At 52.6% G+C, this 21,189-nt stretch overlaps 1 protein-coding gene across 4 annotated transcripts in view; it reads left to right on the top strand.

Annotated features, from left to right (window-relative positions):
- The window catches only part of FAM178B (family with sequence similarity 178 member B), a 180,874-nt gene that overhangs the window by 113,874 nt on the left and 45,811 nt on the right, over positions 1-21,189 (top strand). For 3 of the 4 annotated variants that reach the window (XM_053270225.1, XM_053270223.1, XM_053270224.1), the window contains exons 14-15: positions 1,704-1,794; positions 17,756-17,887. In XM_053270225.1, coding sequence (XP_053126200.1) covers positions 1,704-1,794; positions 17,756-17,887 — 223 coding nt within the window. The remainder of the gene's footprint in view (positions 1-1,703; positions 1,795-17,755; positions 17,888-21,189) is intronic. The other variant, XM_053270226.1, reaches the window with a different exon arrangement.

Here is a 21,189-nt window from a genome sequence, read left to right as displayed (position 1 = left end):
CGTCGCAGAATATAGGCTGTTCCCAGTAAAGCTGCTTTTTGTAATTGGCTGGTGGTGATTTCTGTGGCCCCGATGGTGTTGAGGTGCTCTTCAAGGTCTTTTGGAACTGCACCCAGGGCGCCAATTACCACTGGGATTATTTTGGTCTTTTTCTGCCACAGCCTTTCAATTTCAATTTGTAGATCTTTGTATTTGGTGATTTTTTCTATTTCTTTTTCTTCTTTTCTGCTATCCCCTGGTATTGCTATGTCGATTATTTTGACTTGTTTTTCTTTCTTCTTGACTACAGTGATATGTGGTGTATTGTGTGGCAGATGTTTGTCTGTTTGTAGTCGGAAGTCCCATAATATTTTTACATCTTCATTTTCTACCACTTTTTCAATTTTATGGTCCCACCAATTTTTGGCTACAAGTAGCTTGTATTTTTTGCAGATGTTCCAGTGTATCATCCCTGCTACTTTGTCATGCCTTTGTTTTTAGTCAGTCTGTGCGATCTTCTTACAACAGCTGATTAGGTGGTCCACTGTTTCATCTGCTTCTTTACAAAGGCGGCACTTGCTGTTTGTGGTTGATTTTTCGACTTTTGCTCTTATTGCATTTGTTCTTAGTGCCTGTTCTTGTGCAGCCAGTATTAAACCCTCTGTTTCTTTCTTTGAGTTGCCATTCTTAAGCCATTGCCAGGTCTTGCTGGTGTCTGATTTTCCACTTATATTGTGCGAATATTGACCACGCAGTGGCTTGTTTTTCCATTTTTCTGCTTGGTTATTGACTTGTTCTTTCTTGTAGGCCTGCTTTCTTTCATTGGTGTTGAATAGTTGTTTATTATTATTATTATTATTATTATTATTATTATTATTATTAATGATTCAATTTCTATACCGCCCTTCCAAAAATGGCTCAGGACGGTTTACACAGAGAAATAACAAACAAATAAGATGAATCCCTGTCCCCAAAGGGCTCACAAGCTAAAAAGAAACATAAGATAGACACCAGCAACAGTCACTGGAGGTCCTGTGCTGGGGGTGGATAGGGCCAGTTACTCTCCCCCACTCAATAAAGAGAATCACCACGAGAATCACCATATAGGTTTCCTTATGTTAGATCGGAATTATATCCAATGATATCGGCCCAGATCCGGTATTCCAGATCCAATATTGCACAGGCCTAGCTGCCAGGGATTGAACCCGCCACCTTTGTATGTCAGCAGATGCTGTACCACTGAGCTATGGCCACATCCCAAAGGGGAACGCCTTACAGCGCTCACATGTAGTCTCCCATCCAAATGCAAACCAGGGCAGACCCTGCTTAGCAAATTGGACCATTCATGCATGCTACCACACAACCTTCCCAGACTGAATCTTGGGCCTTCCGCATGGAAGCAGATGCTCTACCACTGAGCTATAGCCTCACGCCCTAGGGGGAATATCTTACAATGGATGGTTAACCACCCTGAGATTGTGTATAGGGCGGTATCTAAATGCGAAAAATTAAATAAATAAATAGATAGATAGATAGATAGATAGATAGATAGATAGATAGATAGATAAGGTGCAGTCCCATTCAAATGCAAATCAAGGCAAATCCTGCTTAGCAATTCATGCTCGCTGCCGCGAGACCAGGCCTCTTCCCTTGACCTCCCCGTCCCGTCTCATTGGACCCTAAACTGAGGAGACTAAGAACTCTCTTTCCTTTCCCTCCCCCAGGCAGCTGCGCAGAAACCTGAGCCTGTGCTTCATTTATAAGCTTCTTGGAAAGATGCAGATGGCAACAAGCCCTTGGCAAGAAGAGACCCAGGTTGGTGTGGGCAAGCAGGGGAATGGGGTGTGTGTGTGTGTTGGGGGGTGGGTGGGGTGTTCTGGCCACTTTGGGGTCATCAGAAGCGTTGCTGCATCCAGAGGCAGATTAAGCTTTTTGCTGCCCAATAGGCAGCCAAGGATTTGCCACCCAGCTCCGGGGGTGGGGGTGGCCGCAGCATCTGTGGGGAGAGGGTTCATGGGGCAAGTCCCCCCTTTTACCTTTTAAAAAAACAGTTGCTGCACAGCAGGATGGAGACAGCGAGGGCAGCAAGAGCTTCTTCCAGCTCTCCTCATGCCTCCCAGAGAGGGCCGGCAAAATTTGCCACCCCTCAAATTTTGCTGCCATAGGCAAATTCCTACTTTGCCTATCCGTTAATCCGCCCTTGGCTACATCACAGGAGTATTCTTACAATCGTGCATGTGGGTTTTTCTAAGACAGACCTATGAGTGGGAGCCAGTAGGGATCGTGAATCCTCAGGGGCTTTCAGCCCCCCACCCCCTATTAGTTTATCACTGTTGCCGAATTTTGTGGCTTGTGCATGATTGAAAAGGACCTAGAGAGCTGGCCCTCAGTCCTTTGCAGACTCCTGCTCCGGTTCTGGGATCCCACTGCAGTCTCTTCTGCAGCTTCTCCCCTCTCCCTCTCTAGCTCATTCCGCCACGACCCTCAACAAGCAACAGGCCCACAGATGTTAGCAACCAGTACCATCTCAGGGATGAAAGCTCGTTGTGATTTAGAGAGAGAAAACCCCCTGGAGAGAGAAAACGGGTGATAGCATTATGGCACTGGCAGCTTCCTTTGTTTCTTCTTCATCTCGACTCCCAAACGATCGGGGCAAAAATTGCAGTCATTTTTGCACAGAGCAAAGGGCCGGGGTAGCAACGAACCAATGGTTGTCCTCTCTGCATGGAGCCACTTTTGGAGGAAGCTCGTCCCTGTCAATTTTCGTATCCATTCCGCTGACAACATCAATAACGTTTTGTGGTAGGGTTTGGTTTTGTTTCGAAGCATTTAAAAGCTTTTGAAACGCCGTTGCAAATTGGCCGCCGCAGACCGGATGATGGCCAGGGCAAGAAAAGCATGCTAACACACTGAAAGCAGCATGACAGTTCTGTCACCTTTTCCCCATCTCTAGGGGTGTGTAGACCTTGTCAGAAATCACAGTGAGCCGTCATCCCCCAGGTGTGGCTGACTCATGTGCTAAAGCCGCTAAGTCCAGCTTGGGGCCCTTTCCGGAGGGGTGCTCTGTCCTGCTCACCCGCTGCTAAGTCCTGTCCTGTTTATAGGTCTTCCCTGAAATAGCCAGGAGTCTAGTGGCCTTATCACTTTCTGGCGCCAAGGAAACCCTCTCTATATCTTCTGGATTGCCAAGGAACGCTTCCAAACCTGCCACTGAGCAGAGGATCCATTGCAGAGGGTTCTGGGATCTGTTTGCAGGAGCGGAATGCTGGCTGGACTAATTGGGTTCCCATGAACGGCGAGTGGCCACCTGTTTGGAAATTCTGCAAAATCACTGATATGCAGAGGAGAGCTGGTCTTGTGGTAGCAAGCATGACTTGTCCCCTTAGCTAAGCAGGGTCTGCCCTGGTTGTGTATGAATGGGAGACTAGAAGTGTGAGCACTGGAAGAGATTCCCCTCACGGGGTGGAGCTGCTCTGGGAAGAGCATCTAGGTTCCAAGTTCCCTCCCTGGCTTCTCCAAGATAGGGCTGAAAGAGATTCCTGCCTGCAGCCTTGGAGAAGCCGCTGCCAGTCTGTGAAGACAATACTGATCTAGATAGACCAATGGTCTGACTCAGTATATGGCAGCTTCCTATGTTCCTCTGTTCCATGATCAAGGGAGCCACAAGCATTTCCTACATATGTCCCACTGGTATGCTTCCACTCCCACAGCAGGGGTGTATGGCAAACGTTGCCCAGAAACTTGCCCACTCTTTATTTCAATTCATCTCAGGGTATAAATCTATCAGTGTGGCCCAGTTTCTGGGTGTCCTGCGGATCGGCATCGCAGGCCTTGTCTCTGTCGATACACGCGTGCAATACAGGCTTCGGCCTTTACTCAGCGTCTCACTGCACCATTGGCTCTCCTAAAAGCAGTCTCCCCAGGATGGAGCACCAAAACAGAGGCATGCAAATCTTCCATGCAGTTTCCCACTCGCAGGAGCAGAGGAAATCTTGCTCCTGAAAAGCAAGTGTTCATGCAAAGAACCTTCTCATTGGCAAAGCACATCAAGCTGCAGAGAGCACATAGCCACTCTGGGGAGGAGAGCGATAGTGAGGATGAATTGTCCACTCTGGTTTGCATTATTTGGACCGGGGGACTACATGTGAGCATGATAAGATCTTCCTTTTAGGGGCTGGGGACGTAGCTCAGTGGTGGAGTATCTACTTGGCATGCAGGAGGTCTCAGGTTCACTCACTCCCCGGCAGTATCTCCAGGAAGGGCTGGGAGAAACTCCTGCCTGTAACCTTGGAGAGCTGCTGCCAGCCAGTGTAGACAACAGTGAGGTAGACAGACCAATAGGCTGACTCGGTAGGAGGCAGCTTCCCATGTAACCTGTAGGGAAGGACTAGTTCAGCAGTGGATAGGAACAACATAGGAAGCTGCCATCTACTGAGTCAGACCACTGGTCTAGCTAGCTCAGTATTGTCTTCACAGACTGGCAGCAGCTTCTCCAAGGTTGCAGGCAGGACTCTCTCTCAGCCCTATCTTGGAGATGCTGCCCGGGAGGGAACTTGGAACTTTCTGCTCTTCCCAGATTGGCTCTGTTCCCTTAAGGGGAATATCTTACAGTGCTTACACTTCTAGTCTCGCTTTCATATGCAACCAGGGCGGACCCTGCTTAGCTAAGGGGACAAGTCATGCTTGCTACCACAGGACCAGCTCTCCTCTCCCAGCATCATCTGCTTTGCATGCAGAAAGTCCCAAGTTCACTCCCTGGCAGCATCTCCAGGAAGGACTGAGAAACACTTCTGCCTGGAACCTTGGAGAGCTGCTGCCTGTCTGTGTAGACAATCCTGAGCTAGATGGACCAAGGGCCTGACTTGGTAGAAAGCAGCTTCCTCTGTTCCTCTGTTCTGGTCTGCAAGAGGGTGCCTCTGCAGACCACAGATTTGGTGCACATGGCCTGTGAGCCTCAGATGTGCATTCAAGAGGCACAAGAAAGCTCCCAGGGGGGCACGCCTGAAGACATTTGGTAACCATTGTTCCCGCTTGTCACTTTTCCATCACCATCTGGGTTCCATTGTCTCCTGGAGGTGGAAGAAAAGAAGGGACGGGAGGAAACAGACACAGGGATCTTTTCCAAGGGGGCTGCACCATGTGCTGCTCAGTTCCGCTTCTCCCTCGCTTTGATTTCTCAACTTTGATCCACACGCCAGAACTTTCATATTGCGTATCTGGGGCTGGTGAAAAGACAGCCGGAATTCCTACCAAGGAAAGTGGGCGCCTTTGGACGCCCATCGCTTAGGATGCCCACTCACAGCATCCCTCTGCCGCCCCCTACCACGTCTACACACATATATACCCCACACGGGCAGGGACATATCAGTCCCTGGCCTGGACCCCGATCTAAAACCATGTTTTCAGTGTGGGTGGGCTTTGATAAGGTTAATATCAGCCCCTTAATATGAATCAAATGAAGCCTAGTGGGTTTGGAGGAAGCCAGCCAAGATGGTGAGGGATCTGGAAACCAAGCCTCATGAGGACTGGCTTATTTATTTATTTATTTAACATATTTGTATACCGCAAAGGGCTCTTTCATCCCCCTCCTCTTCAGAGGCTCTGTCAAAGTTATCCACTTATTATGCTCCTCTGCCCCTGTTCTAGCAGAGCCAGCATAGTGTAGTGGTTAGAGTGCTGGATTAGGACCGGGGAGACCCGAGTTCAAATCCCCATTCAGCCATGAGACTTGCTGGGTGACTCTGGGCCAGCCACTTCTCTCTCAGCCGAACCTACTTCACAGGGTTGTTGTGAAAGAGAAACTCAAGTATGTAGTACACCGCTCTGGGCTTCTTGGAGGAAGAGCGGGGTATAAATGTAATAATAATAATAATAATAATAATAATTAATAATAAAAACGCAAGTCTCTTGCCAGGGGTGGATTAAGCTTTTTGCTGCCCTTTTAACTTAAAGAAAAAAAGTTTGCCTCTTTTTATATAAAGTAAAAGGGGGGGGGGACTTTCTCCTCGCCCACGCCACCCTTGCTGCAGCTGCCACTACCTAAAGAGAGGGGTGGCAAAATTTGAAAAGGGGCAAAATTTGCTGCTCCTCCATTGTTGCCGCCATAGGCAAATGCCTCCTCTGCCTCTTCCTTAATCCACCACTGTCTTTTGCTGATGGATTGATTCTTACATTTATATCCTGCTCTTCCTCCATTGGCACGGCGGGGAAGTAACTTGCCTAGGGAGCAAGAGGCTGCTGGTTCGAATATCTGCTGGTATGTTCCCCAGACTATGAGAAACTCCTCTATTGGGCAGCAGCATTACAGGAAGGTGCTGAAAGGCATCATCTCATACTGCGTGGGAGGAGGCAACGGTAAACCCCTCCTGTATTCCACCAAAGACAACCACAGGGCTCTGTGGGCGCCAGGAGTTGACACCGACTCAACAGCACTTCCTCCAAGGAGCCCAGAGTGGTGTACAGGGTTATAGACTTGTTCTTATGACCATTAACTGTAGGACAAGTGTCCTGTGAGTACTCCTGGCTTTCAGGCTGTATGCTTGTAGGAGGCGGAGACCTAGTTAGGAGGCTAGAAGCATGATCGTCTGCCAGGCTGTCAGCTGGTCAGGATGTGTGTGCACCCTACCCAGATTCTGTCCCCAGCATTTGAACAGAGAGGAGGAAAAACCCTCCTACCATGCTGGGTCCAAGCAGATTATCGCGCTCCCCTCCTTCTATCTAGGTTTCTGCTAGTACACGAGGATGAGTAAGATGCTTGTCCTACCCAGGTAACGATCAAGAGACCCAGTCCTTTGTTTATCATCACAATAGCCAGTGTTCTCTCTAAGGCGTGTGCCTATGAGTGCTCCAACACGTTTTTGGATGTCTGCTCAGTTAATTTTAGATCCCGCTCAGGATGGAGCAGGAAGGCCCCACTCTGAATGCAGGTGCGCACACCCTGCCTTGATCAGGGGCGTAGCAAGGTTGGAGGGGGCCCAGAGACAAGATTTAAAAATGGGCCCCTCGCTGATATATACATACACAATATATATAGTGCACTCACACTCACATCCCCATTATGAATACGGTGAATATCCGGTTCACATTGAATCTAGTTTTTTTACTCTCTGCTCCTGCCGATCTCCAAGAGACTCAACATAATCCATAGGGGGTGCAACATGGGTGGGTGGGGAGTCATGTGATGTGCCTCTGGGGGGCCCCTCGACGCAGTGGGGCCCCAAGATGACTGCCTCCCCTTGCCTAATAGTAGTTACGCCCCTGGCCTTGATATCGCCGCCCAGAACAAAACTCATTCTGCACACAGATGAAAAACGATTAGAGAGAACACTGACAACAACCCTCTGGGGTAGGTCAGACTGAGATACGAGTGACCTGCCCAGAGTTGCCCAGTGAGTTTTATAGCCAAAGGAGGATTTGAACTCTGGCCTCCTTGGTCCTAGTCCAACGCTCTAACCGCTACACTACGCTGGCTCTGCTAAAATGGGGGGCAGAGGTGCATAATAAGGGGAGAACTTTGACAGAGCCTCTGAAGAGGAGGGGGATGAAAGAGCCCTTTGCTTGGCTCGCGAGGTTATGAGTCAACAGGCATTGCCGGCTTAGATCTTAACAGCGCTCAACACCGAGGCCCCATTAAAAAATTAATTGCCACCCAGAGCCGTAGATCTTCTGTTTTCGACTCCAGCGCGTGAAAGTAATTTCAAAATTGCCGACTTGGCTGCTTCTAAAGCCCTTCGCAGCAGAACCTCTCCTGGTTTCTGCGCGGAGAAAGGCGTGCAGGTGGGTGGCTTATTTCTGTATACTTAGCTCTATATATTGCTCTGTGATTCATCCCGGCAACTCAGCTATTGTTTAACTATCCTCCGTGGCTCCTTTTTAAGGAAGAAGAATACGCAATCAGCAGGCACAATGGAGAGCGATGGGAGTGGACATTTGGGGAGAGGAGATCTGACAGATTGCTTTCTCTCCCCCCCCCTTCCCTTCCCCTCCAGTGCTGCAAGGAAATTTCTGCTGATTTGTTAACATTCAAACCCACAACAGGGTTATGCAGAGTGGAAACACTTTGGAGGCAGAGATGAAGTGTTGACAGCTCTAGAAGGAATTGCTTTTTATTTATTTTTAACGAGGACAAGTCTGCACAGGGTTCGAGTGGGGGGGGGGTGCTGGGGAGTCCAGGAGCACCGACTCAGCCTGCCTGCTCTGTGCAAGAGAGACAGATTGTCAAAGGGGCAGAGCAGTGGGCAGCCCACCCTAGGATCGGAACGGGGTGGTTTTCAAACCACGGGCCCTGCAGGCACTTGCCAGGAACAGAGCTGGAGTGGAGGCATGAAAGGCAGTGGGAAAGAGGTCAGGGCCCAGGTAGTGGCATTTAGGAAGCTGCCTCCTACTGAGTCAGACCATTGGTCCATCTAGCTCAGTATTTCCTACACTGACTGGCAGCAGCTCTCCAAGGTTTCAGGCCGGAGACTTTCCCAGCCCTACCTGGAGATGCTGCCAAGGATTGAACCTGGGACCTTCTGCATGCAAAGCAGATGCTCTGCCTCTGAGCCAAACAACTAAACACGCACTAAATCAGAGGAAGCCACCTAACAGCGCAGCGGGGACATGACTTGACTAGCAAGCCAGAGGTTGCCTGTTCCAATCCCTGCTGGTATGTTTCCCAGACGATGGGAAACACCCCTATCGGGCAGCAGCGATATAGGAAGATGCTGAAAGGCATCATCTCATATTGAACGGGAGGAGGCAATGGTCAACCCCTCCTGTATTCTACCAAAGACAACCCCAGGGCTCTGTGGGCGCCAAGAGTTGACACCGACTTGACGGCACAACTTTACCTTTGAATCACAGGAACATGCTGCCTTCTGCTGAGCCAGACCACTGGTCCATCTTGCTCAGCCTTGTCTGCAGCAGGGGCATAGACGACGAGACCAGCTCAAATGTCCCGGTTGGCCGGAACCAACTGGCACTCGCTGTGCAGGGGCCGCCGCTGCCACCACCCACCTCCCAGGCCCGATGGATGGGCCCGAGAGTGCGGCCGGGGGGCAGAGGCAGTGGTGAGGCCGTGCACTCTTGCAGGGGGCCGTGGCACTGCTGCTCACAGCCTCCCCCACCACTTGTCCTGGCTCCGGAGCCCTGCGGCTTCTGTCGGGGCCCGGAGCCTAATAATAATAATTAGCCAATTACAAAATGCAACATTACTGGGAGCAGCCTATATTCTGCGACGATATCTATAATAACAACAAGAACAATATTGATAACACAATTCTGGCATCCCAGGTCCTTGGGAAGGACTCGATGTTTGGATAAAACAAACCAGTCAATAACACCTGTCTGACTGTGTAAACAAGAAATAATAATAATAAATGTCCTCACATGTCACCCATCCAAAAGCAAACCAAGGCAAACCCTGCTTCATAAAGGGGAGAATTCATGCTTGCTACCATCAGGCCAGCTCTCCTCTCCTGGGGTTCACCTGGGGAGTCTGAATCATTGGAAGAGGGGAATCCTCCCTGACCCGGGTGCCCGTCCCTAGTGACCTCAGCCCCTAAGGAACCATCAGAGCCACCTCCAAGGGCCCTGGCCTGGGGCCCCAAGAGCAGAGGTGATGCATGACAGTGCGCCCAGACCAAGCTCCATCTCTGAAGAAGAAGAAGAAGAAGAAGAGAAGAAGAAGAAGAAGAACAACAACAACAACAGCAACAACAAATATTTATATACCATTTTCAACAAAAGTTTCCAAAGCGGTTTACATGGAGAAATAATAAATAAAGATGGGTCTCTGTCCCCAAAGAGCTCACAGTCTAAAAAGAAACCATAATACAGCCACCAGGAACAGTCACTGGAGGTGCTGTGCTGGGGATGGAGAGAGCCAGCTACTCTCCCCCTGCTAAATAGAGAGAATCGCCACGTTTAAAAAGGTGCCTCTTTGCCCACTTAGCAGGGGAAGAAGCGACACTCAGCTCACCGCCCGCAACCAGCCGTGCTTGTGAGGGCCGCGTCCCCAGCAGCGGCGTGCTGTGTGCTTGTTCCTGCGCCCCCAGATAGCCTGCTGGCTCTGGGCAGCGCCCCCCCCCCGCCCTTCACCCCTGTTCAGATCCATCACCCTTGGCCTGTGGCAACAGTCGGTGTCTCTTGACAGCAACGGGGCCAGTGCGAAAAAGAGGGTTCGGCCAGCAGCGCCTTGCTGAAGGGGCTGGCGAGCTCAAGAGGCCCTCCGCTCCCCCTGCGTCAGCAGCTGTGTTGGGTCGAAACAAGGGCCGTTTTCCTGGACCCTGGTGGGCCCGACACCCACACCCCACACCCCTCCCCGGCCAGGCCAGCAGGAGACAAGGCCGTGCCAGTGTCATGTGAATCGCCGCCTCTCAGCCAGAAGCCCACATCCCTTCCTCCAGAAGGTCAGGCCTGCTGCCTGGGAACAGAGGCTGCCTTTCTGAGGAGCCGTTTCTGCTCTCCTGGGGGCTGGGATTGGCTCCCTTCCATCCGCTCGCTGCACCATTTCCTTTTTAGGCTCGAAAACCCAGGCGGGCAGAGACTGCAGCCTCTGTGGCAGCAAGCGACAGAGCTCTTGCTTGGGAGGCCCACGTCGTGGTGCAGGGAGGGGTCGCGCGGCTGAAGGAGACGAGAGCGTCGGTTTCTGCCAGGCCCTTCTCAGGAGGCCCTTCTCACAATAGAGTGTTGGACTCGGGCTGGGGAGAGCCGAGTTCAAATCCCACCCAACCATGAAACTCACTGGGTGGCTCTGGGCCAGTCACTTCACTCTCGGCCTAGCCTACCTCGCAGGGTTGGTGGGAGGATAAACATATCCGTGTACAGTGCTCTCTGGGTTCCTTGGAGGAATGTGTAAAAATGAATGAATCCGTATTGGGGTAGGACAACCCTCTGACCCTTGATCAGGAGCCATAAGCGTCCTTGATTGGCCATCCTGCGACTCAGGGGAGAGCCGATAGAGGTCTATAAAATCACTCGGGGTGTGGAGAGCGTGACAGGTTTCCCTCTCCCTGTCTCACAATACTAAAGCTGGGGGGGGTCACCCCATGAAACTGGTTGCCAGGAAATTTAGGAATGACAAGAGGGAGTACTTTTTCACCCAGCACATCACTGATCTGTGGAATCCTCAGCCACAGGATGTGGTGATGGCTCCCAGCTTGGGTGGCTTTAAAGCGGGCTGAGACACATTCATGGAGGGCAGACCTCTCCATGGCTACTAGTCCTCCTGATGGCTAGAGGCTACCGCTGAACTCAGAGGCAGGTTGCCTCTGAAGACCGGTTGCAGGGGAGCAGCAGCAGAAGAGGGGGCGTGCCTTGACCCCCTGCTTGTGGGCTTCCCAGGGGCATCTGGGGGTGGGCTGCTGTGTGAAGCAGGATGCTGGGCGATATGGGCCTTGGGCCTGATCCAGCAGGGCTGGTCTTATATACTAAGGCAGGAGGGTGGTGCGGGCGGAGGCGGGGGGGAGATGGTCCTCTGTGAGCTAGGTATGGAGGTGGAAGGTAGGTGGAGAGCCCAGAACTTGAACCCAGCTCCAGCGTGAGGGTGGAGGGGAAGCACTCGCCATGCCTCCCACCTCCGGACCCAGCTTGCAGCCAGACATTTCCTCCTCCTCGGCTCGTAGAAGTCTCACGATGGCCAATCAGGGGTGTGCCTGGCTTCTCCCACCCGATTCCTGGCCTTCCTGGCCATGCAAACAGCTCCCTGGGTTGCTGAGCAATGGAGGAGTACATCGGAACATCGGAAGCTTCCAGTCAGACCCTTGGTCCACCTCTCTCAGGATTGTCTTCACAGACTGGCAGCGGCTTCTCCAAGGTTACAGGCAGGAATCTCTCTCAGCCCCATCTTGGAGATGCTGCCAGGGAGGAAACTTGGAACCTCAATGCTGGCTCTGTCCCTTAATGGGAATATTTTCCAGTGTTCACTCATCCAGTCTCCCATTCATATGCAACCAGGGTAGACCCTGCTTAGCTTAGGAGGATGTGCTTGCTACCACAAGAGCAGCTCTCCTCTCCTTAAAGGAGAGACGGAGAGAGGATCCTGCTAAAGACACAGCCCATTTCCCCCCCCCCCCCCGCACCCGGCCTGGCTCTCCCCCCCACCTGGCCCCATACATCTTCACGGACCAGTGAGTTGAGGAGCATGTCTTGTGAGGCTGCTGAGGCGCTCCTGGAGAGTGCCTCATCAGAGGCTGGATTTATCTGTTTTTATCTGGGCTGTCCTTGGTGATCGAGCCACACACACCCCAGTCCTTTGGGGCTGCTTTTCCTGTGGATCCCCTTCCCGGGAATCTGGCAGCTTCTGGTCACCTGGGACTGCCCTTCTGGGAATAAGGGGTGGAACTCTCTCCTGCTGCAGCGAAATGGGTGGGGCTCAGACAGTGGGGGCCTCCTCTGGGTCTGTGTTGAGCGGATTCCTCTACTCTGTGGAGAGGCCAAAAGGCCATGAGCCCCGCAGTTTGAGCTGTGGGCTCCAGTTGCAGGGCAGAGGGTTATTGGGCTGCCAGCCAGGGACCCGATGTAAACCACTTGGGGAACTTTTGCTGAAAAGCGGTATATAAATATTGGTCGTATCTGTTTTCGTATCGGAGCAGCCCTTTGGGACTGATCCGACCTTGGTGAGCTTTGCAAAGTGTGCCTCTCCTCACACTCCCTGCGAGAAGCACAAGAGCTGCTGGCAACCTTTCCCTCCTACTTCGTTAAACAGCTGGGTGCAGACGATGGGTGGGACGGAGCCCGCCTCCCCAGCGGAAGGCTCGCAGACTGCCACTCCACCCCTCCTCCTTGTTTACTTTTTCTTGCACATAATTGCAACACCGGAGTAGGCATGTCTGCTGAACTTGGATTGGATGCTTGCCCTTCCCAATTACTGATCATGTGAACGTGCCTGATGGAACTGCTCCTCCACAATCCTGGCACAACCATGCCAGTACAATACGGAGGCAGTGATGTGATTCACGCAGTCATTCGGACCTAGGTGAAATGTGGGTTACCGATATTAACGTGAATATCGAAGCCAGGTGGTTCGTGGCCCGAGATGGATCTGAGATTCCCACCTCGGTGTGTTTTCACACAATGATGCCGGTGTCGGTAACCCACATTAAACCTAGATCCGAACAACGATGTGCACCAGGCCTTTTCCTGCTAGCACAACCTGCTTCTGGGTTCCTCAGTGCCCTCCAGATGGAGTCTGGCACCCTGCCAGTGGAGCATTCAGGAAACAAGGATGGAAGGGAGACACAGGGGCCTTCTTCCACCGCGTAGAAATGTGCCGGTTCCTCCCCGGCCGTCTGAGGAGTCTGGGACCCTGCAGCGGTGCAGCTGCAGATGAGCCAAAGAGCTCGTTCAAGTCGCAGCTTGCAGGCCTTTCTCGCCTCCCTCGGATTCTCGGTGTGTCCCCCAACCGGTTTGCTTTTTATGAGCCGGTGACTCAGGACTGCCTGTCGGAGCAGCGTCTCTCTGACAATCCAATGGTGCTGGCAAACCACAGCTCGGCACCCCCCTGAACACTCTCAGGACATCAGCGTTGGACAGGGGATGTCAGGACGCCCTGAACGCCAAACCAGAAGGCTGAGACGCCGCCAGCACAGGCACATACATGCATACTGGTGGCGGTGCGGTCGTCGGCTACGCAGAGAGTGGCGCAGCAGCTGTGCCTGCCACAAAAGCGTCCCTGTGTGGGACAAACAGAGCAGAGTCGTCAAGTTGCTTGCTTTGGGTCACGCTGTGAGGGGGGCAGCAGGGATGACGCAATTGGTGGGCCTGTGTCATCAATGGGCTGAAATAACTCCATGGGTAATTAGCATGGCCTCCGTACGGAGTATGTTGCGAAGCACTTTGTTTCCCTTGTGTCTGGATCACCCTCCCAGCATCTCTGTAAGGTCGATCCTCACCCTGCAGATGTAGGACAATCAGGGGGGAGTCCTTTCGTGAAGGTGGGGCCACAGCCCAGTGGCAGAGCGTCTGCTTTGCATACAGAAGGCCCCCTGGCAGCATCTCCTGGTAGGGCTGGGGGAGACCCCTTGCCTGCAACCCTGGAGAGCCGCTGCCAGTCAGTATGGACAATACGAAGCTAGATGGACCAGGGGTCTGACTCAGTAGAAGGCAGCTTCCTGCATGCCATGGGGCAAAGTGAGGCAGTCACCTCAGGTGGCGGATGATTGAGGCAGCAAGACGTCCCCTTCCACCATTACTCTTTGAGACCAATTGACCCCCTGCAAATTTTGCCAGGTGTGCCTCCCCCTGCGGTCACTTGCAATAAATACAAGGATGGGAAGAGGGGGTTGCTGGCAACCTTCCCTCTTCCCCACCTTGGGTGCTCCTTTCAAAGCTTGAAAGGTCGGGTTCTTAAAGGGGGCTGCCCCCCACCATTGGGGCTGGCTGCTGTGCTTCAAAAGCACCAGACGGCGAGGAGCTAACTTCAGCCTGGCCCTTTGCATGGCCAGCATTTATCCCCCAGGAGGCAGGACGACGCATCAAGCACTGGCACAGGTGTGCCAAGGGAGAGGAGAGCTGGTCTGGCGGTAGCAAGCATGACTGGTCCCCTTAGCTAAGCAGGGTCTGCCTTGGTTGCATTTGAATGGGAGACTACATGTGCACACTGTACGATATTGCCCTCAGGGGATGGAGCAGCTCTGGGAAGAGCAGAAGGTTCCAAGTTCCCTCCCTGGCAGCATCTCCAGATAGGGCTGAGAGAGACTCCTGCCTGCAACCTTGGAAAGCTGCTGCCAGTTTGGGAAGACAATCCTGAGCTAGATAGACCAATGGTCTGACTCAGTATCTGGCAGCTTCCGATGTTCCTATGGTGGCTGCCTTGAGGGCTGGAAGACCATTAAGCCCAGTCCTACGAGAGATGGTGTCGGAGCAGCAGAGCACCCCCCAAAGCCCCCCAACTCCAAGGGCTTTGACCTGGCTGCTTTGCAGACTGCAGCTCAGTGAGCCGGTGAGCCCAAAGGAGAGAACGCTGCTACTCACCACAAACAAGGCCATGACGCTGGCCAAGACCGGAGGGATACGGAAACAACGAGACGGGGGAAGAGATGGAAGGTGAAGACAGCCATCCCATCAAAAACCACCCGTGGCAAATTCTTCAGCTGCTTCCGCGAGGCCAGCCCCAGCGAAATGACAGACATGCGGTTCCTGCGAATTGAATGCTGGCACAGCCACCCGCCCCGCCCCTTCCAGGGTTTTCGTGCTCATTTTTAAAAGGGCCCCATGAAGGGTCTGTACATTGTCGGCTTGCGTGTTGCCTTTTAAAAGCCAACACCTTTTTTCAAGTGCCAGGTTGCTTTCGGGACGCAGGGGTCCTTTCCACCTGCAGGCTCAACTTATGGGGTCCCAGCTCCATCTGAAGGGGTGCTGAGGAGTCCAGAAGCAGGTTGTGCTAGGGGAGTGGAAGAACCGCATACTTTTATGTCTAGGAGTCCCCTCCCTGAACGGGGTGGGCGGGGGGACGGGACCCAACCATAGCCCAAAAAGATGGAATGGGGGTGGGTTTAGTGGACCAGAACTGAACCGGAACCTGAAATATCTCAGTTGCCTTGATCCAAAATTGAACCCCTAAACCAGAAACATAGTAAGTGGCAGGGCTGGCCCAAGGACCGGGGATGCCCCAGACCAAGCTTAGCTGTGGTGCTCCCCTGCCCTCTTTGCCCACATGGGCAGTTCCCTCCCATTGGGTGGGCAATCCCCATTGCCCGCCCTGGCTGATTGGCTCTGGTAGGCAGGCAGGCTAGCTAGCTCCACCAGACGGAGCATGCACCCATCCATGGTCACTCGTTACCTGGCTGGTTGGCTGACTGTGGTGATGGGGGCAATTCCTGTCACCCGGGTGGCTGGCTCCAATGTTGCACACATCTCCCCAGGCCATTGGCGCCTGTCCACACTTGGCGCCCTAGGCGGCTGCCTCATTTGTCTATCAGGCAGGCCAGCCCCGGTAAGGTAAAGTGTGTTGACAAGTCGATGTCGACTCCTGGCGGCCACAGAACCCTGTGGTTGTCTTGGTGGAATACAGGAGGGGTTTGCCATTGCCTCCTCCTGCGCAGTATGAGATGATGCCCTTCAGCATCTTCCTATATCGCCCGATATAGTACCAGCGAGGATTTGAACCGGCAACCTTCTGCTTGTTAGTCAAGCATTTCCCCGCTGCACTACCTAAGGTGTAACCGGTTCAAAATAAGTGGCTCAGTCCTCAGGAGTTCAGCTTGCAAATTGTAGGCGTTCTATTTTCCTGGTGTTTATCCTGCTGCATGTATTTTGTTTATGTAAACCTGTGAACATTCAAAATAAACAGTTTAAAAAAGTTACGTTTCTCTTTCGTCAGTACAAATAGTTATCCCCATTTGTGTTAACATTGCAAAGAAAAAGGAGTTGGTGTTGTTCTGCAAGAAGCTGATCTAGTCTGGTTCAAAACTGGCTCAGAGTGTCCGGACAGAGCAGGCTGTGCCCAAACCATTTCATAAACTGGAACTGAACAGGAAAGTTAAAAAATATTGATGGACCTGAACAGAACCCAATTTTTAAATGACTTGATGCCCTGCCCACAACTTGCATATGGTCCTTCTCTCTCCCTCTCTCCAAATCCCTTCTGAAAACTTGCCTTTCTATGAAATCTGTGCCCCCTGGCTGTCCTCCGCAGCTCGAGACCCAAGTCCATATTTCAAGTTAACGGCTCATTTTCATCTCTCATCACCGCGACTGTTGCCATTTCTGCCTTCCCTGCTCGTCTCCCTTGCCTTTGAGGTACCACAAAAACACCTTGACCGAAGGCCGTCGTGGCTGGGAATGATGGGAGTGGTAGTCAAATGGCATCCCAGGTTTGAGCCCCACCGACCTTAACCCTAACAGTTAGGCCTAATTCTCACAGATGATGCGATGCACCGATTTCCAGGAGGGCTTACACGGCTGAAGGCTATTGCATGCTCCCCACCCCGCACAAAAACAAAAACAACACAAAAACCTTCCCTGTATGCAGAAAACTAGCATATCAGGGAGAAGGCTGCTCTAGCAGTCTTCTTGGCAAGTAGTTTGTTACATGCAGGGTTTTTGTTTTTTTTAATGGAGGAGCATTCATCTGTGTAAACCCCGGCCTGCACTTGTAAGCAGAACAATCCACACGTCTGTGGATTGTGGGAACTGGTTCAGATTTATGAGTGCTTCGGCTCGTTTATTTGAGTGTGTGTTTGCTCAGTGGTGGAGGGCAGCCTTCGCATCTCTGAGTCCAGTCTCATAGGAATATAGGAAGCTGCTATATACTGAGTCAGACCATTGGTCTATCTAGCTCAGGATTGTCTACCCAGACTGGCAGTGGCTTCTCCAAGGCTGCAGGCAGGAATCTCTCTCAGCCCTATCTTGGAGATGCTGCCAGGGAGGGAACTTGGAACCTTTTTGCTCTTCCCAGAGCGGCTCCATCCCCTGAGGGGAATATCTTCCAGTGCTCACATACAGTCTCCCATTCAAATGCAAACCAGGGTGGACCCTGCTTAGCAAAGGGGGCAATCCATGCTTGCGACCACAAGACCAGCTCTCCTCCCTTAGACCTCAGAGCGGCAGCCGTGCATGGCATTAAGTGGGACGGAGACTCCAGCCCTGTGCCTGTCCTTAGGCTGCAGCAAAGGCCCCCCGTTGCTCCTGCTTCTCGGTGTTGCTGAGGCCAAGCAGCCTGCTCCTCTCCCCGCTGCAGTTCTTCTGCTTGCAGCCGAGGTGGCCTTGGCCTGGTGGCTCCAGCCCTTCGGGGGCCTCCTGACCACCTCGCCCGGGTGCCTGCGGAAGTCTGAGCTCCTCCGTTTCTCCACAGCTGCAGCAACTTGGCCATCTCCTCCCGCTCCTGAAGCTCGCCTTCCTGAAGCAGGGCCTGCGGCGGGCACAAGGCGTTCCAGGGCAGCCTGGGAAGGAGCAGAAGGAGGCGCTGGATGAGCTGGACCGGGAGGTGAGAAGGACGGCGTGGGGCGTCTGCGGAGGGCTTTGCCGTGCAGTGGCCCAAGCAGGGCTCCGGCGGGAGGGGGGACAGAGGCTGAGAAGGGATCTCTGTGTGTGCAGGCCAGGTTGAGAAAGGGCACTCACTGCCGAAAAGAAGGACCTGCTTGTGAATGTGCAGAGGGTGTGGCCAAGCCATGTGAGAGGCGGGGCATGGAATGAGTGGTGGTATCCAAGCCCAAGGCAGTGGTGCAGAATCAGGAATATTCAGCCTTTAATGAAATAGATTTTACTAGCTGGGCCGGGCGCAGAGCATCTGTGGCTCTAGTTTCCCCCCTTTCCCCCCACCACTGGTGCTGCTGACACCGTCCCCCCAGTGCTCCTACCCCCCCCCTTGACGCCAGGGGCGTAACTATAATAGGGCAAGAGGAGACAGTTGTCGAGACCTGGAGCTGCCAGAACAGCACGTCTTTCTCTAGGACCATTAAATGACTTGCATGGTCCACAGTTTACAAAACCTTTTAAAAAATAATTTAGGAATAGGATGATGTTCTATTTGTTAGAGGTTGTTGATTTTTACCCACAATAGGTAAAACAGCAGAGCACTAAGGAATGAGCACACACTCCAGTTGCAGAGTAGGTAGCAGAGGTTGGTTCGGATATTGCAGCTATTTGGAGAAAACACATGGAGATCCTTGTATGACTAAACACTAAATATTTATTGGTTAAATACACTTAGATAGGAAAGACCTATCTCTAATCTAAAGGACTACATAGTGGATAGGTAAGGAGAGAGAGAGAAATGTTTCCATCTGCTCTCTAGGAGGAAAGGAAGGATTGTGTCTCAGCACAGGAAGCGCTGCAGAGTCAGTTCAGGGGTCATAGAGTAGGGACAGATAGGGAGACCCCGACTCACTGTCTCTACTCCCAATGCCCCTAGTGGTCATCAGGACAGTTGGTGCAAGAGGTCGATGCACTGGAAGTTCATCTCCAACACTATTGTGGCACATAGGAGATGGATGGATGGATGGATGGATGGATGGATGGATGGATGGATAGATAGATAGATAGATAGATAGATAGATAGATAGATAGATAGATAGATAGATAGATAGATAGATAACTGCTTTTTGTTACCACTGTTCAGCCTCATTTAAGGTTTCTTTACTTCATGAGCTGAGCTTTGGGGGGGGGCGCATTTTGAAATCTTGTCTCTGGGCCCACTCCAACCTTGCTATGCCCCTGCCCGGTCCTGCCCTTTTGGCCAACAGATGGGCTGGAGAGGGAGTCTGCACTGCCCTCTCTTCCCTCTCCGCCACCAACACCCCCCACCTCCCCCCCACCCCAGTGCTGCTGCCCCCAGTGCTCCTGCCTTTTGGCTGGCAGGTGGGCAGGAGAAGGAGTACACCACCCTCCCCACTGCCCGACCACCGCTGCCGGTTTTGCCTGCCCGCCGGCCACCACTGCCAGTTTCGCCCACTGGCCAGGCCATCCTTCCTTTGGGCTGGCAGGCGAGCCAGAGAGAGAGGCTGTGCCAGCCGCCACAGTCTCCTCCCCCTGCTGCCCCCATCGCTATGTGGCTCTCGCGAACTCTTGCGAGAGCTGCCACTCATGGGATTAGCGACGGGTACACCTAAGAGAAATATACATGAAGGTGTTCAGAGAGGCAAGTGCTGACTGTTTCTCTGTGCTCTTGTTGCTGGCTCTACTCTACTCTAGGACTGGAATGCAAGTAACCAAAGCCCCATTCAAAAGCTGGCCTGGATCAAGGGTTGGATTAACCAAAGAACGCCACAAGGATGTGGCCAAGCAACCGGGGAGGCGTGGCATGGCATGTTTAGGGGACATGGTTAAGCAACCTGGGCAGTGTGGCATGCAGTTCTGACGACAAGCATGGCCCAGAGAGAAAGCAGGTCATAACAGGCATGCAGAATACATGACTCCACATGGGCCAGGCCTAGACCCGCCAGCATTTTGCAGAGGGAAATGGGGCTACACCTGTAACAAACAGCTGCTCAGCCTCCCCACCGCCATCCGGTATCTTCCCGTTATTCCCCATTGCTGAAGACTGGATCCCACCCGCTCGATGCTGTGTGCTACACAGCACCTTCGCGTTGTGCACCCATTGACACACAGGTACACTAGACACATGCCAGGGGGCACTTTACCGCCCCCATTACCTGCCACCTGAGGCAACTGCCTTGCCTTGCCCCATGGAAGGGCCGCTCCAAATCTTTACCATGCATCAGCTTATAGCAGCCACATCTCGCCCCATCCTCCATGGCGGGGGCGAATCCTGTTCCCATCTTCTGGCGTGCATGTCCTGCAGATAGTTTTCTTACATAATGCAGCCCACTTGTTTGCCAGCTCCGCTGTCAAAAATAAAGCCTCCCCTTGGTTTGCCTCAACCCCTTCGCTGGGGGTCCACCTTTCCCCAGTCCAGCGCTTCACTGAGCTTGCAGAGAAGGGTTGAAGGAACCTGAGAGGGAAGGACCTCTCCAGCTGGGAGAGGCTTGCTGTCAAGGGGGCTTGTTTTTACAGGCCTACAAAGAGCCTTTGATTTCTGTCCAGCATCAGAAGTTTGGAGTGAGGTCCACGTGGCCTCAGAGCAAAGGGATTGGCTGCTGGCAGGAGACATCAAAGAGGGACAAAGGGGCTTGTCTGTGGAGGAAAGGAGGGAGCCAAGCAGTCTTTTCATGTGAGGCTGTGGGCTGAAGGGAAGGTGGCCCAGGCTTCCAGCTAGAGCAGAAGTCGGCAGAGGAGCTGTCCGCGGGAGTGGAAGCAGCCAGTGTTTGACAGGAATGGCTGTCTTGCATTAGGAACATAGGAAGCTGCCATATACTGAGTCAGACCATTGGTCTAACTGGCTCAGTATTGTCTGCACAGACTGGCAGCAGCTTCTGCAAGGTTGCAGACAGGAGTCTCTCTCAGCCCTACCTTGAGTTGCTGCCAGCGAGGGAACTTGGAACCTTCTGCATGCAAGCATACAGGTGCTCTTCCCAGAGCAGTCCCATCCCCAGAGCGGAATATCTCACAGAGCTCACATATGTCTCCCATTCAAATGCAAAACAGGGTGGACCCTGCTTAGCAAAGGGGACAATTCATGCTTGCCACCACAAGACCAGCTCTCCTCCCTTTGTTCCCAGTGAAGACTCTTCTTTGTTTCCTGAAGGGGACTCCCGGAAGGTCTCTAGAGCTGTGCAAGAAAACGATTTGGTGCGGGACAGGCTCTCTTTCCAGCTTCTGATCACCATACCTCAAAAGGGACATTATAGAACTAGAAAAGGTGCAGAAGAGAGCAACCAAGATGATCGG

Source organism: Hemicordylus capensis, chromosome 8 (genome assembly GCF_027244095.1).
Source record: "Hemicordylus capensis ecotype Gifberg chromosome 8, rHemCap1.1.pri, whole genome shotgun sequence".
Classification (NCBI taxonomy): Eukaryota; Metazoa; Chordata; class Lepidosauria; order Squamata; family Cordylidae; genus Hemicordylus; species Hemicordylus capensis.
This window is presented reverse-complemented; position numbering and strand designations above follow the sequence as displayed.